The 13,287-nt window shown below is 36.4% G+C and overlaps 3 protein-coding genes across 3 annotated transcripts; 1 reads left to right on the top strand and 2 right to left on the bottom strand.

The window, feature by feature from the left end:
- Nucleotides 1-356: 356 nt before the first annotated feature.
- Nucleotides 357-2,330, bottom strand: LOC113505482 (60S ribosomal protein L12). Its single transcript, XM_026888209.1, has 4 exons — nt 2,151-2,330; nt 1,991-2,064; nt 1,072-1,252; nt 357-580 (listed from the first exon to the last, which is right to left on the bottom strand). The coding sequence occupies exons 1-4, from the start codon at nt 2,185-2,187 to the stop codon at nt 378-380; spliced, it is 495 nt and encodes a 164-aa protein (XP_026744010.1). The 5' UTR covers nt 2,188-2,330; the 3' UTR covers nt 357-377.
- A 558-nt stretch (nt 2,331-2,888) lies between these two features.
- On the top strand, nt 2,889-7,527 carry LOC113505472 (tumor susceptibility gene 101 protein). The gene has a single exon (XM_026888197.1). It carries the CDS (start codon nt 3,029-3,031, stop codon nt 4,235-4,237), a length of 1,209 nt encoding a protein of 402 aa, XP_026743998.1. The 5' UTR covers nt 2,889-3,028; the 3' UTR covers nt 4,238-7,527.
- Nucleotides 7,528-8,886: 1,359 nt separating this feature from the next.
- LOC113505465 (serine--tRNA ligase, cytoplasmic) lies at nt 8,887-12,769 on the bottom strand. The gene is made up of 8 exons (XM_026888185.1): nt 12,356-12,769; nt 11,653-11,869; nt 11,096-11,256; nt 10,699-10,880; nt 10,262-10,352; nt 9,815-10,071; nt 9,441-9,567; nt 8,887-9,048 (listed from the first exon to the last, which is right to left on the bottom strand). Exons 1-8 carry the CDS (start codon nt 12,674-12,676, stop codon nt 8,920-8,922), a joined length of 1,485 nt encoding a protein of 494 aa, XP_026743986.1. The 5' UTR covers nt 12,677-12,769; the 3' UTR covers nt 8,887-8,919.
- Between the last annotated feature and the right edge of the window lie 518 nt (nt 12,770-13,287).

Below are 13,287 nucleotides of genomic sequence, written 5' to 3' on the forward strand. Positions count from 1 at the left end.
AAACCAGCCAGCAGCTTTTCTTGTAAATCTGAATTTATAATAATGTTTTGTTGTAGAAAGATTAATGGAATAACAAAACGCACTTGACAGGTACATGCTTGGTCTCAGGAGCACTCGGGAGTGACAGCCCATTTTTTGAGAAAGGCCTATAGGTAAGCTTCTTTAGGATGGTTAATCAGTGAGTGTAACTGACAAAGGATTAGTGCGGTCATTCAAAAGTATTTATCAGATAAAAAAAACCAACCACTAATTGTGTCTCTTGTGAACTTTTAGATCTCAGAAAAGATAAGTTTACAAATCATTTGAATTATAGGGTTTTTTTAATTAGATGTTGCCAAGTAAATAAAACAACAATATATTTAAACTAGGTGTTCAGTTTATTCATCAATGGTAAGAGCACCACTGTTGATGTCATTGATGAGGTCATGGGGAGCCCTGCCTTCAACAGTGCATCCAACAGACTGTGCTGTTCCAAGGATCTCCTTGACAGTACCGGACAGGTAACGGGCCATGGATCTGGGCCTCATGGTCTTGGCAATGCTGATGACATCTTCAAGGGTGATGTTGCCGTTGTGCTTAACTGAAATGAGAAAATAATAATATAATAATATTCCACAACTTTCACATGTTGCCATTGAGTCTAAGCCAAACAAATGTAAAAATGTTTTGTTCAAGATTTTTGAAATAAAAATGCTTGTATTATGAGGACTAAACAACTGTTAAACATACTTATTTTCTAAAAACACACACCAATAATAAATTACACCCAGAGCCAAAACAAATTATCCTTCTCATTGCAAAAACATTAATTGTTCTGGGTAGGAATCAAACCCACAACCTTCAGTATAGCAGTCAGGATGACTGGCCTGCCAGGCCTGGCTAACCTAACCACTAATTTGTTTTAGTTCAAAAATGGCATGTGCAGTTGGATAATTAAATTAATGCATACATGTATGTTCTAAATGCATATTTTAAGCAGATTAATGTTTGATAATAAAGATTTTCAAAATATAAACCAGATTACATTGTCATGCTTATGTTTGGACTTATAACTGTAGTCAATTTACTTACTGTTCTTTTGCTTTTTACGGTCACGGGGTGGCTCTTTAAGTGCTCTGATGAGAAGGGCAGCTGCAGATGGCACCACAGAAATCTGGGCCTGTCTGTTTTGTACAATCAGCTGCACTGTGATCTTGAGACCTTTCCAGTCGCTGGTAGCCTTGGCAATGTCGTCACCAACCTTCTTGGGGGACTGTGAGCAGGAAATAATAGTTAATTGCATGTAATAACTAAGCTGAAAATTCTGAAGAACTGCATGAAGGTGTTTTCAGGCTAGATATTTACTTTGTTTTAGCCCATATCAGTTAAAATAGATGTCCAAACATCCAAAGTATTTCAGCAGGATTCCTAGGAATTTAATAAAGGAATAGTTAGAAACAGATTAGTTGTCTGATGTATAAAAGTTATCCATGCAGCCTGTGGTATACATATGATACATGAAATATAAAAAAAGATATACTTAATAGTTTCCTGGTTCTTACAAGTAAATATATTATATTCTACATATATTATGTTCTACTTACTCTACCAACAGTGTAAACAAATACCTAAAAGAAGCATGGCAGTCACATTGCCTGGTCCGCGACTCCTTATTGGACATTCGGAGTAGCCGCGACAGGGAAATTATCCTGAGTCGCGGGTTCCTTCCATCCGCCACCCGGAAGGACGCGCCTGGTAGGGAGGCACCCCCCAGGATGATAACAATAACGACGAGACAACTAGATTAAATTATTGCACTAATAGTGCAGTTTGTTAACAAACTCTTTGGAAAAATTAATACAAAATAAAACTAGTAACAAATTATTAATGAATCTAGTGGTCTCCTAATGTTATAGATATATTATTGCCCCCTTATCTGTGTTTTAGGGACTGCCATGCGATGTTTTGAGGTTAGAATGTTGTTGACTTAAAACTAATAAAAATTACTTACCAAACCAAGAGGACCGATTTTGGGGGCCAACGATGAGGTGGCTCCGACTTCTCCACCGACGCATCGTAAGTTTACTGCAAAATAACACACTATGTTGAAGAACAATTGAACACTCACTTGGAACGTTATGATCGATGTAGCTTCGGTTTTACAATCTTACCGATTTTAATTTCATTTGGATCGAACTTAGGCGGCATTGTGCTGTATTTTTAAAATACAAGTTAACGTATTTTAAACGAAACCAAGCTGATTAACTTGGATTAAAAAGGCGAACTACTGTCGAACGTATCGCAACGTTGACAGCTCACCGGGAAAAGAAAGTGTGGAATTATGTCAGTTGATCATTGACGTATGACTTTTTTTAATTTAGTAGCGGTTGAGTTGCCAAGCCTTTTTGCTTTCTTGGATCAACATTTCGTTTTATGATTTTACTAGATAAAATTATACACCTGCTTTTTTATTAAATGTATGCATAATATATCGGTATCAAATCGCCTTAATACAAGAAATCAAATGAAACAAGAAAAGTAATCAGTCAATGTTGATTTTTTAATCGACTTAAAAAAAGGCGTTTCTGAACACAGTTTGATTGTTTGTAGGTACGTACGTTGTTATCAATGTCGGGATGCTGTTTGGATAAGTTATATTCAGGAGAAGTTTTTAATCGGTTTAAAGTTCTACATGTAAGCGTGTATGAAGGCTTTTAGTTATTATTAGACAAAGAATTATCAATATAATAATATGTTTTATAACTATTCGATTATAATGATCAAGTGTCCAACAGATTTACAATCATAACGCCAGTTTAAAAACCTTGATTCCTTAGATATCAGAATTGCATGTATAAAAAATACGGTATAATGACATCACTGTTCTATCCCCACCCCCACCATCTCACAGTTTAAATAATCTGTGAACTTATTCGATGATTGTTCTGACTGTAATTTTATGATTGTGGAACATTTTCATTCGTAAAATCAGAATTCTTAAAATTTGCTTTATTTCGTTACCAGTTTTGTTTCTAGAATTTGATAAATCATGGCTAACGACGACGTAGTGCTAAAACAATATCTTTCGAAATATAAACACCGCGACTACACGGCTCGTGAAGTGATTAATTTAATTCAAGTGTACAGAAGTTTGACCTATCGTCTGGAAGCCTTTGTGTTCAACAACGGCGCTAGGAAAGACTTATTAAATCTAGAGGGTACTATCCCGGTTAACTATAAAGGAGCCTTCTACAATATTCCTGTATGCATTTGGCTTATGGACACTCATCCACAAAATGCGCCGCTCTGTTTTGTTAAACCCACGTCAGACATGTCCATCAAAGTTTCTAAATATGTAGATAGCAACGGCAAAGTATACCTTCCTTTTCTACACGAGTGGACCCAAAACGGTTCTACACTGCAGAAGCTTATTCAATGCATGATTACTGCTTTTGGAGAGCTGCCGCCAGTCTATTCTAAACCGCGGAACGAGACTAGAGCACCATACCCTGTTAATTCGTTTATGCCTCAGCCCACGGGGTATCCATTTCCTCAGGGTACTCCTCAGCCAGGCTATCCAACACCAGCTCCATATCCTACTACCTCAAATCTCCCTTATCCAAGTTATGGTGCTCCTTATCCTGGAGCAGTTAGTACAAATGGCATGCCTTATCCACCTGCTGCTGCAACATCCCTGCCATACCCTCCGGCTGCTGGCTATGGTGGACCCACACCTGATGTGGCTGGAGGTACTATCACAGAGGAACACATTAAAGCATCTCTGCTGTCTGCTGTGGAGGATAAATTACGCCGGAGACTTAAGGAACAGTCTCAGCAGTCCCAAGCCGAGCTGGAAACTTTGCGTCGCACACAGAAAGAGCTTTGTGAAGGAAAATCTCGCTTGGAAGACATACTGTCAAGGTTGCAAAGGGAGAGAGCAGAGTTAGATAAAAACGTAACTATATTGCAGGAGAAAGAGAAGGAATTGCATACAGCTATAGACCGGTTACAGGAACAGGAGGGCATTGATGTTGATGAGGCTGTGGTCACTACTGCCCCACTCTACTCACAACTGTTAAATGCTTTTGCTGAAGAAGCTACTCTAGAAGACGCTATTTACTATATGGGAGAGGCTCTGCGTAAGGAAGTTATTGATTTGGATACATTCTTGAAGCAAGTGCGCACTCTGGCTCGCAGGCAGTTCACCCTGCGTGCCCTCATGCACAAGTGTCGGCAGAAGGCTCAGTTGGCGTGCTAATAGTGGCGATGTTTCTGGCAATGTACCCTTAAGTACTTGCCAGAAATAAAAGACTATGTGATTTGTATGTAAATGGTGATGAGTCATACATTATTGACATCATATCGAGATGGATTCATAGAGAGGCAGATATCCTCAGGACTATTGGTTGATGAAATTCTTCAGTGTAATTATTGATGTGGTAATCTGCTATTTTGGGTGCAGTGGATGCAATGTCAAAATAATTCAACAGGACTACATAAATATGCATACTGTATTTAAATTCTGATAAGTGACAACCACAGTTTGCCCTATTTCATTGTATAAACAAAATGATAACTGTAAATTTATTGTAATCATGCAAAATATATATATAATAATATATTCTAGCTTCAATATGAAATAGCCTAATAAAGATACTATACTCAAAGGAGAAAAGTATTAATGCAACGGGCATATTTCTGAATAAATACAAGTTTCAATAGTATAATAATGTTATGATAATTATCTTGTTTTATGTAAAGAACTAGTAGTTACGTAATGAGTTACTTTTCTCTATTAAATACCCCTGGTGACTGGTGAAGTAAATGTTTACCAACATGCTAAGAACTGGCAACACTTTTCTACTTTATTAGGTGTAGTAGATATTGTAGTTGCACTTATATATTGAACATCCTGCATTTACTATGTAATCTTAGATACTAGAGCTAGGATGTAGACCTAGATCATAGGTATTATTGTCAATGTAGTGGATGCCATTTATCTCATACGTAAATGTAGTAAATACCAATGTTAAAATGTAAAAAAAGTTACTGTTTATAATATAATTGTAGTTATTGTAACCATGTCTTTTTGCACATTAACTTAATACTTGGAACATTTTAAACACAGTTAAAAAAACAGTTTGTAGAATGAACTCAACTTAAGTTATGGTTGCAGGTATTAAGTTAATCTGCAAGCAAACCTGATCTATTTATATTATTAAAGTTTTTCTACCTAATAATATACTCTGTAGATTAAAATGAATGGAAATATGATGGAAGGACAGATAGATATATCACATGAGACTAAGCTTGCTCTGCAGAAAAGGTTGAGTGACACTGACCTAAGATGTTAACATACCATTTTATTAGAAGATCTGAATACTGAATCATACTTCAGCCATTAATGGCAGTCCTACTTTACACTGTAAAGTACCAGCGACAGCACAAGATTTAAGGTGATATTAATGTTTCAGTATTTGGGTAAGGCCAAATGAAAAAGTAAAAAAAATAATATCATATATTATGTGTATAAAACTTAGCCACTTTTCATTCATTTGTTTGTTATCACAATCATTTGATAACTTAATAAATGAGTCATTGTATCAACAGTCTTATCAGTAAACAATATTTCGTAGATATCAGGGTTTAAGTGGTAGACAATAATACAAATTCAATGTATCATCTGAAATTCTATTTGGGTGTTGTGATCTGGTTGTATAGTGTAATCATTGTGCCATGGTCAGGCAAGGGATAATTGTAGATATTTGACTATTTACTGTTCTTGTAATATAATGTTAAAGAAGCACTGCAATTTGTTCATTTCTGTTATGCAATGTGGTATTGATAAGTACTTGAGAGTCTAAAAATGTATTAGTGTGGAATTCAATTTATAATAATCATACTAAATTTGTGAATGTATAGCTTGATACATATAAAATATAAATATGGTCTAAGTGGCACATTTATTATGCATATAAATATGTTGCTTAACTATTTAATGGTGTTAGTTTTATAGCATTTACATTCAATTCAAAGTATATCGTAGCTTATATGCACCTTAACGCAGGCAGCCGTTAATGCTGGTTGACCACTGCCTGCTTAATAAACTAAGTTAGTCGCACTCCCATAGTTGAGCCAGTGTATAACACATTCGACGCCAACTTTTCTAGCAAGAGTTAGCGTCGAATGTATTGCATAAACACTATCCGCGCGAATTATCATCTTCACACATATTTCACTCGAAACTACAGAGATATAGTTTATCTGGATAGCTGGCGTCATGTCGTGCTCTATATCCTAACTAAACTTAGTTCAGTTCGCAGTGGGAAATCGGCTTTCCAGTTATCATTATTCTATGATCAAAGTAATCAACCTTTGTTACTGCCATGGCGTAGGTTTTTACTGTTGTAGAGGATTGAGTGAGTCCTTCATTATGATTGATCACAATAAATATGAATAATAGTCGTTAAGACTTGCGTGACCACAATTACCTATGACGCCATAATATCGCCATTTAATTTCTTGTTCTAGTTTTATGAAATGTATTAAACATATTTATGCTGAACCACAAGAATACTCGAGCGCATACCATAGTAATGACCACATGACGCCATGGCACATCCTTAAGGGAGTTAGAGGTTTGTTTGAGTTTTATTAGAACTCACAATTTTGCTTTGAAAATGTAGCGCAGAGTAACTCCACTTTATCACACTGTGTTACCTGTTAATCGGATTTTTCATTACTAAGACTGTAAATATGATCTATGTTAAAATTATTACTCATTATAAAAAGTAGACGTTTTATAAATAATATTGAAACTACGAATTGTTTAATATAGTGTTAAAATATATTATAGTTTATTTATAAGGCCTGAGGACCCACCGCTACTGAAAGCAGTACTGTTGTGGTTGCAGAAGCGAGACGGCGCTATACACGGCGTACGGGGGCGTCTCTTTTCCACAACCGCAAGAGTCTTACTTTAACAGCTGGTGGTCCCCAGTTTTGCACTGGTGAAGTGTTGTAGAAATTCACAGTTGTATAATCATAATGCAATTTATTTAATCGATTTTTGTTCACAGCATGAGGATTGCTTTTCCTTTTTGTACAGTTTATGTATAATATGATAATTTATACCTATTGCGTTCAGACGGGATTTTTGCATGACGAATATTTTATACTACCGTGCCCACGCATGTGCGTTGTAGACAGTTTTCAATCTATCTATTGAATGTTTCTTAAAGTAGCAGTTAGTTATGCGAAAGTCCCGTATTAACATGTCTGTATCACGGCGAAGGACGAATAGATTTTGGCCAGCGGTTTTTCTTATTGAAAGTTTTTCTTTGAATTAGTGACATTTCAATGGCTCTATTACAAAATACTTCCCATTTTTAACATCCTCCTTTGCCAGTATACAAACTCACTTTCTGAGAGATTATTGTTAATCATTTTTGTATCTCGACGAATGTAAATATGTTCTAGAGTAAGTTTGCTTTACATATTATCGGCGCTGACTGATATTTGTGTCACAATAAACGCGAAAAATGTGAATGATGTTTCATTATGCTTAGTTGATCAGCTGTTTCGTTGCGTGGGAGTGTAGAATAGTAGAATTAGACTATAAGCCGGTTAAGGCAAGGATGCATACTCGAACAGAGGGCTTACTGTTTCATTTGCTAAAGCGATGTGTAGCGCTCCGTCTCACTTCCTGCAACAGACTTGCTTTCAGAGAACCTGGCAGTCCCCCGGGTCCCCAGTATTAGTGGAGGTTAAAGTAATTTGTTATATGTTTCTGATACATTAGGATTTGCCTGTGACCTGTGAGTGGTGTAGCGATGAAGGGGTCGGAGGGCCGGACCGCCTGAGTGACAGTGACCCAAGCTACGCCACTGCCTGTTACTCCTGTCTACTCAAATTGTTTCACACTTTGGTTGGAACAGAAAAGATAGTCCCAAACATTACATGCTCGTGATAAGCTTACCTCTAATTGCACTAATTTCTCCACTTAACTAAACATTTAAATGATAAGATCGTATATTAGCAATGAGTACACATCATACAGATAAACACATATCTGTTATCATGGTACGCAGTAAGTGTACTTGTTATTGAGGAATTCCCGTAGTAGTTGGCACTTTAAACTAACTTCCCATTCATTAGATTAGAGGCTGACTATTACATATTTTATTTATTCATTGAAATTCAGCGCCTTTTCCAACACACCTGGGTAACGGGGTAAATAGAGGCATCTTCGGGGTGGATAGAAACACAGTTTAAAGTTTTAGACATTTTAGCGACAAAAAAATATTACGTCAAAATTCTCCTTTAATAAAATAATTGTACTAAACCAGTTTTTATGAAAGCAAACGCAGGCAACTCCTCTAAGCCGGAAAATCTCGGTAAATCTAGATAATCGTTTTTCAATCGGAGACGCTTCTATATTCGACCTCTTTGACTGTAGTTCATAATTGCAAAATTAAATAAAACATATAACTTATTTTTGGATAACTTGCGTATCCTGTTATTCCGTAAAACCGAGGAAGGTCCGCATTAGATAAGAAAAATAGTCATAGTGTAAATAGTAAAACCCACTTATGTTTTTTGCAGTTTCAACGTTTTGTGACATAGTTATGGTAAGGGTATTTTCTGTATGTTGACCTAATCATGAAATATTTTAGTACGACCGGGACTGTACCTTTATATACGTGCATTACGACAGTTGTCTGTACTCTGTAGTACTGCCAACAACATTATGTTTGTAAGAGTTAAGATTGTACGAAGCCTATCAAAGGAACCTGAAGTTACTATAGGGAAAAATAAAACACAATATATAAATTTTCATATTCTGGCCATTCATTTAATCATTATAAAATTTAAGCTTAGCGTAACAAATAAATAAAATGCTTCATGTGCGGGAATGACATTGTAATTTTGCTAGCTAACTTATTTCTTGTCTTTCTTGCCCTTCTTGGCGGCGGCGGCGGCGGCTTCCAAGTCGATGGGAGCCGGCTTCACGAATGGGATCAGTTCTTGGTACTGCTCCGGCATCCATTGTTTTAGAGCTTCAGGTACCTGGAGAAATAAATTCGACTTAAGACGGTGATTCTTATACAGATTTATTTGTTATATTAATTATTCATCATGATGTTTGACGACGATTACATTATGCATCAATATATTTCTTAGCTTGGCATCGCTTAAGACTGGCTGGAGTTACAAATCATGTGATAACAAGTTGTTGTATAAGGCTGAAGTTTACACCAAAATGCAAAAGTGGATTTTATTTCCATACATATTTCCTTTTTTTTTCGCTCCCTCCAGAAGTATAGTCCTTTAGTCGTTGTCTAAGTCCAGAAAAGTAGTCAAAGCATTATCTGAGGCATATCACTTACGAAGGCCAGTCAAAAAACTCCTGTTAAGTCAAAGCTGTTTTTTTTACGATTATAACTAAGAATTAGACGTACCTTGATGCCCTCCTCAGTCTGGTTGACCTCGAGCACCGCGCAGATGACGCGCGTGGTGGCGCACATCGTGGCGTTCAGCATGTGCACGTACTCCGTCGCCGCGTTCATCTTCTTGGTTTGACCGTATCTGGAATTTATTGAGGTTATGGCAACGAGTGTGGTTTATGTGGTAATTGGAATTGTCAAAATCGCTACTTAAAGCATTTAACTACTAACGACTAACTACTAATGCATAGTAGTTTAAGAAGACTACTATACTATTTTGGAATACAAATGTAACTGATTAACAAGGGACAAAAAATAGTTTTTACCTTCCTAGTACACTACTTTTGCAATAAAAATAATCCAAAATCTTGATATTGGTATGACCTTACCTGACGAGCAGCCTCCTAGCCTGATACTCGAGACAGTTGCTGCAGGACACGAGCTCGCGGAAGGCGCCGGAGCCGGGGAACCAGGCCTCCAGGTCCAGCTTCTTGGCCGCCGCGTGGTTGAGCGCGCCCGACACGATGTTCACCACGCGGTAGGGGATACCCAGCAGCTTGTAGAAGTCCTCCGCGTTAGTTATCATCTCGTCCATCATCTGCCATGATGCGTTGTCGTGGGGCGATGTCAGCACGAATTGTTCTACCTGTAAGAGCAATGGAATTTGAACTTTAATTTCCATATTGATAAGGTCTACTTTTTATTGTTTCTTTGTTTTTGTAGGTAATTTAATGTTGAGTACAATTTATTAATGTTTACTGCTATTTCTGGTTCCAGTACACTTAATTATGTTTCAATTTTTTATGAATACGAAATAAAATAAATGTGTAGCACACCTTTTCAAATTGATGTACCCTGAATATACCGCGGGTATCGCGTCCGTGAGAACCAACTTCTTGACGGAAGCACGTAGAGAGACCTGCATACCTGAAAGAATTTAAAGACGAAAATATTGATCCGATTTAATGTCTCAATAATAAATGATGTAAAATATCATAATATAGTAAACTACCACTATAAATCAACTGTACTATTAACACTGGCAGCAGTAATACGTATCTTGCGAAACTTCTGGCACTAAGATTTTGCCGTCAAAAATGACAGCAATGTTGCTGTAGAGAGGTTTTCACAAGTGATACTCTAACTGGAATCCTGGCAACTTGCAGTATTTCTTTTTAGGTGTTGTTATTACACGACACTGGCAGAAAATTCTTAAACAAGATTGTAAAAAAGAAAGCTTCTGTTGGTTTCTAAGTTTTCATCATTTTCTTACTTAATAGGTAAAGATGCTTCTGGGAGCCACTCGTCCCTGTGGTAGGCGGCTATGGGCTGCTCCGACGTGGCGATCAGGTACTTCTCCTCGATGGCGACGTCGCCTTTGTTTTCAGATCCCTTGCCCACCACCTTGTATAATTCCTCATCGAATTGAGCTAGTTGAGCAACTTCTTGCATTACCTGTAATGAGATTAAAGTATTTTTAATACTGGTTTTCATTTTTCAAGTGAATATTCGAGTTTGGCAAAACAAATTCTGGAGGAGAATATTTCTTTTTGGACACAGTATTGCGACTTTCATTAAAAACATTCAACTTGATTGTTTCAAAAAACACAGTTAAATTTTTTTTTAAGGTAGTATTATGTTTGAATATTCACTTAATATATCATACATACTTCTTTTCTCATGAAGAAAGGAGTGTAGAGTGGTGTGTAGCCCTTTTTCAGCAGTATCCTAAGCGAGAGTTGGATAAGGGCCTGCTCCAGGAACACAGCAGCACCTTTGAGGTAGTACCCGCGCCCGCCGGCCACGGCCGTCCCGCGGTCGCCATCCATACCTGTACAATGAAAGACATGTACAAAACTAAGCAATTTTGTGCCATTGTATGACCATTGTATTATCATAAGATCTTTGTTTCACAACATTGTTATTTAAACAAGCCGTTCTTATAAATGAAAACAATTAAGTGTACATGTGAAATGGTCTTATACTTGATAGCATGACATGCACATAATGTTTTAAAAGAATTAGAAATTTAAGGTAGTACACATTTTTTTTACTTAATTTTAATTAACCTCAATCATTAAAAGTTTTAATCTTTATTTATAAGACACAGATTTGAACTTTAGAGATAATTTCATTACTAAGACTAAGAATACTAAGAATATTTATTTGTCAAACCTGAAGAAGACTAATAATTTTAGCTTTAAAGTCAATTAATATTCATCCTTACCATCAATCATGCAGATCAGATCCACATGGGAGTATTTAGTTCTGAAGGTGCAGTCTCCATGTGTCCTCTCCACCTTGTTGTGGTCCTCATCATCGTCCACTGGAACAGACTCATGCAGATGGTTGCCCACTTCCCGGAGAGCTGAAGAACGAGCCTTCTCAGCTGCCAGGAGACCCTGCTCATTCTTTGTGATGGCTTCATCTATTAAAATTCTAACCTGGAATAATTAAGAATTGAAAATTTTATTTAATTTTTGTTCTGATACCTAATTGATAAAAAAGTATTTTTTATATTTTATTTTTAGTCTGGAAATAATGTCCTTTAAAAAATAACTTAAAGATATGATAATAAAATTTTTAGATTTCATTATTTCCAAGTTAATAGGACGTCAAAGGTGTGAAGTACTGCAATAAAATGAAGTTAATTAACTGCTGAATGATGCAATACTAAAAAAAAACAAATTTAACACATTCACTGCATACAAAGTAAGAAAAGACTAAAGCTAATGGAAATACATAATTATGTGTGTGATTAATCATATGCAACTATGTAAATATAATATTAATTGTTTACTAGTAGAATGACAGTAGGACAACTTAATGTACCATATGGAAAACAAGTCACATCAATTGTTGGTTATGAAATGTAACAAAATTTTTAAGCACAGTCTAATTGATGAAAATTACATGGAGCTTCTTCTTACCTTTTTAATCTGGTTAACAGTCAAAGGTTTTAAATCATCGGCCGTCAGATCGACCAGCTTCTCGGCGATTTCAGCTGGTACCGGCTCGTCTTCAGCCCCCACCGGCTCTTTGTTTTTCATCTTCAGACCAATCTCTTTGCTGCACACATTCTTTAGTTTGTTGTAATTGTCCGCATCATGCCGCAATCTTCTCCAAAGGGTATCCTGCTCCACTACAGTGTCCACAAGGGCTACATCTTTGAACCTCTTACGTTGGTTTTCACGAATTTTATCCGGGTTTCCGTCTTTATCAGCACGAAATAAATCTAAGTCCAGCACCATGATGTAAACTGTGTATGGCCACGAATCTAATTTAAAAAAAGTGAAAGAAAAGACAGTGCACGTAGCACTGCATGCGGTGAAAAAGGAATTGCGTTCCAAACCTATGACCAAAGAATTACAGCTCGTTAGCTTCGAAACAAAATGGGCAATAAAAGAAATACAATTATTGAAAGGACATAAACAAATAGACTTTCTTTTATTTTAACAATGTGACATACCTTTTTGTATCTTTGTTACTAACTATTATGTGCAATAAAAAATTGCAAATTGAAATTTGAGTATTTTGAAACCAAATAAATTGGGTATTTGAACCGAAATACTCTGACGTTCCAGATATTTTGACGTTTTGACGTAAGTCAAAAACAGTAAAAAAAACTGCGTTCGGAAAACAAACGGTTATTGAATGGTTATTTTCAGTTGATAAGGGTTTGGTTTTTATTTTTTAGTACGGTTATAGGTTCTTTCACTAACTGGGTTTATTAAACTCTGCATAATATATATTCTGAGTTAACTCTTCTCAAGAGGGCGTAGTCTTACGTGACACGATATTTTGCATTTAAAATCGCCAATCAAAATGTACAAATTATTGTTATAAGTTGCATGCACATAGC

The sequence above is a fragment of the Trichoplusia ni genome, chromosome 2 (genome assembly GCF_003590095.1).
Source record: "Trichoplusia ni isolate ovarian cell line Hi5 chromosome 2, tn1, whole genome shotgun sequence".
NCBI classification, from domain to species: Eukaryota; Metazoa; Arthropoda; class Insecta; order Lepidoptera; family Noctuidae; genus Trichoplusia; species Trichoplusia ni.

Coding starts and splice junctions, on each gene's coding strand:
- LOC113505482 (XM_026888209.1), bottom strand. CDS start 2,187: ATGCCGCCTAAGTTCGATCCAAATGAAATTAAAATCG. Junction 2,065..2,150: donor TCCAAATGAAATTAAAATCG/GTAAGATTGTAA, acceptor GTTATTTTGCAG/TAAACTTACGATGCGTCGGT. Junction 1,253..1,990: donor AAATCGGTCCTCTTGGTTTG/GTAAGTAATTTT, acceptor TCCTGCTCACAG/TCCCCCAAGAAGGTTGGTGA.
- LOC113505472 (XM_026888197.1), top strand. CDS start 3,029: ATGGCTAACGACGACGTAGTGCTAAAACAATATCTTTCGAAATATAAA.
- LOC113505465 (XM_026888185.1), bottom strand. CDS start 12,676: ATGGTGCTGGACTTAGATTTATTTCGTGCTGATAAAGACGGAAACCCG. Junction 10,881..11,095: donor CTTTCTTCATGAGAAAAGAA/GTATGTATGATA, acceptor ATCTCATTACAG/GTAATGCAAGAAGTTGCTCA. Junction 9,568..9,814: donor GCTAGGAGGCTGCTCGTCAG/GTAAGGTCATAC, acceptor AATAAATTCCAG/ATACGGTCAAACCAAGAAGA.